The following is a 1153-nucleotide window of genomic DNA, read 5'->3' as shown; positions in this document are numbered from 1 at the left end:
CCCATGATCAGTGCGGCCTCGCCGTCGTCTGCTCCCCGCGCACGCTGGCCGCCGGCTCGCACCATTGGGACGCGTTCCTGCGCCACGCGGCCGCGCGCGGCGCGGTCGTGGCCGCAGACGCGGCGCTGCCGCCGCCGCGGCCGCGGGACGGGCCCGACCCCTTTGACCCATTCGCGGCGCGGCGGCTCTCGGGCTTCGGCTAGTGGGCAGCAGCCGGGGGCGGGGCCGGCACTGCGGTGCCGCATCTGCGCGCGCTGCTTGGGGGCCGTTGATTGGGCTGGGGTGTTTGACCGTCCAGCAATCACCGTTGCAGCGCGCCAATCCTACTACCAGTGCCAGCAACTGGCGCTAGCAACTGGGTGTGCGTCCCGCATCGATCTGCGAGGGCACGGCTGAGAGATGCTCTGCACGCGGAAAAGGGCGGCGGCGCGCTTTGTCAACGTCCACATCAGCCGCGGCTGCCAGAAACGCAGCCGCGGCGCTCGCAGCTGCTGGTGGTCACACTGGCCATGTGACGCACCTTCTCACTTTAGCGGGACCCAGTCAGGCGTGGCAACGCGGGCTGTCGGGCGCCACTGCGCCGTGTAAGCCGCCTGAGAGCATTTAATCATCTTTATACACTGGCGGGGCCGGTGATCGGATGCTGAACGGCGCTTTTGGGGCAGGTCGACCGCAGTCGTCTGACCTTATGCACTCGGATGATGCGCCAAGTCGGGCACCGGTGGCAATGACTGTGCGTTGGGTGATGTCCAGGTTCTTGCCAGCATGCCGACTACACGGTGTTGTTGTTTTGCCAAGTGCACACATTCTTGCTTTCTTCGACTGCATCCTCGCAACCACACCCTCATCAAGTTACGATCTGACAAGGTGGTCGAGGGCCATCACTCAGGAGCGCCATCACTCAGCGAAGACACAGCCAAGCATATCAGTGCTTTATACGTGGGACTACTGTTGGAGGGTCCTCGAGGTGCTAGTGCTCTTAGGGCCAGCGGAAGGGAGCGGGCGGGCTAGAGTGATGTGGCTCAGACAACTATAGCCCCTCCACTGCGAATCCGCCTTCACAACGGCGGCCCTGCGGCCAGCCCGTCGGGCGATGCTGCCGCCGCTGCGGAGCGGCAGCACCAGCAGCGCCGCGCTGGTCGATGGCATGTCT

General features: G+C 65.5%; 1 protein-coding gene across 1 annotated transcript in view; it reads left to right on the top strand.

The window, feature by feature from the left end:
* Positions 1-203, top strand: part of MNEG_15249 (putative Regulator of nonsense transcripts 1 like protein) — a gene marked incomplete at both ends in the record, with an annotated part of 3113 nt that extends 2910 nt beyond the window's left edge. Inside the window, one exon of the mRNA XM_014036280.1 lies at positions 12-203. Within this exon, the coding sequence (XP_013891734.1) occupies positions 12-203 (192 nt within the window). The remainder of the gene's footprint in view (positions 1-11) is intronic.
* Between the last annotated feature and the right edge of the window lie 950 nt (positions 204-1153).

The sequence above is a fragment of the Monoraphidium neglectum genome (assembly GCF_000611645.1).
Source record: "Monoraphidium neglectum strain SAG 48.87 unplaced genomic scaffold scaffold05161, whole genome shotgun sequence".
Taxonomy (NCBI): Eukaryota; Viridiplantae; Chlorophyta; class Chlorophyceae; order Sphaeropleales; family Selenastraceae; genus Monoraphidium; species Monoraphidium neglectum.
The sequence above is the reverse complement of the archived record's forward strand: the minus strand, read 5'-3'. Positions and strand labels throughout refer to the sequence as shown.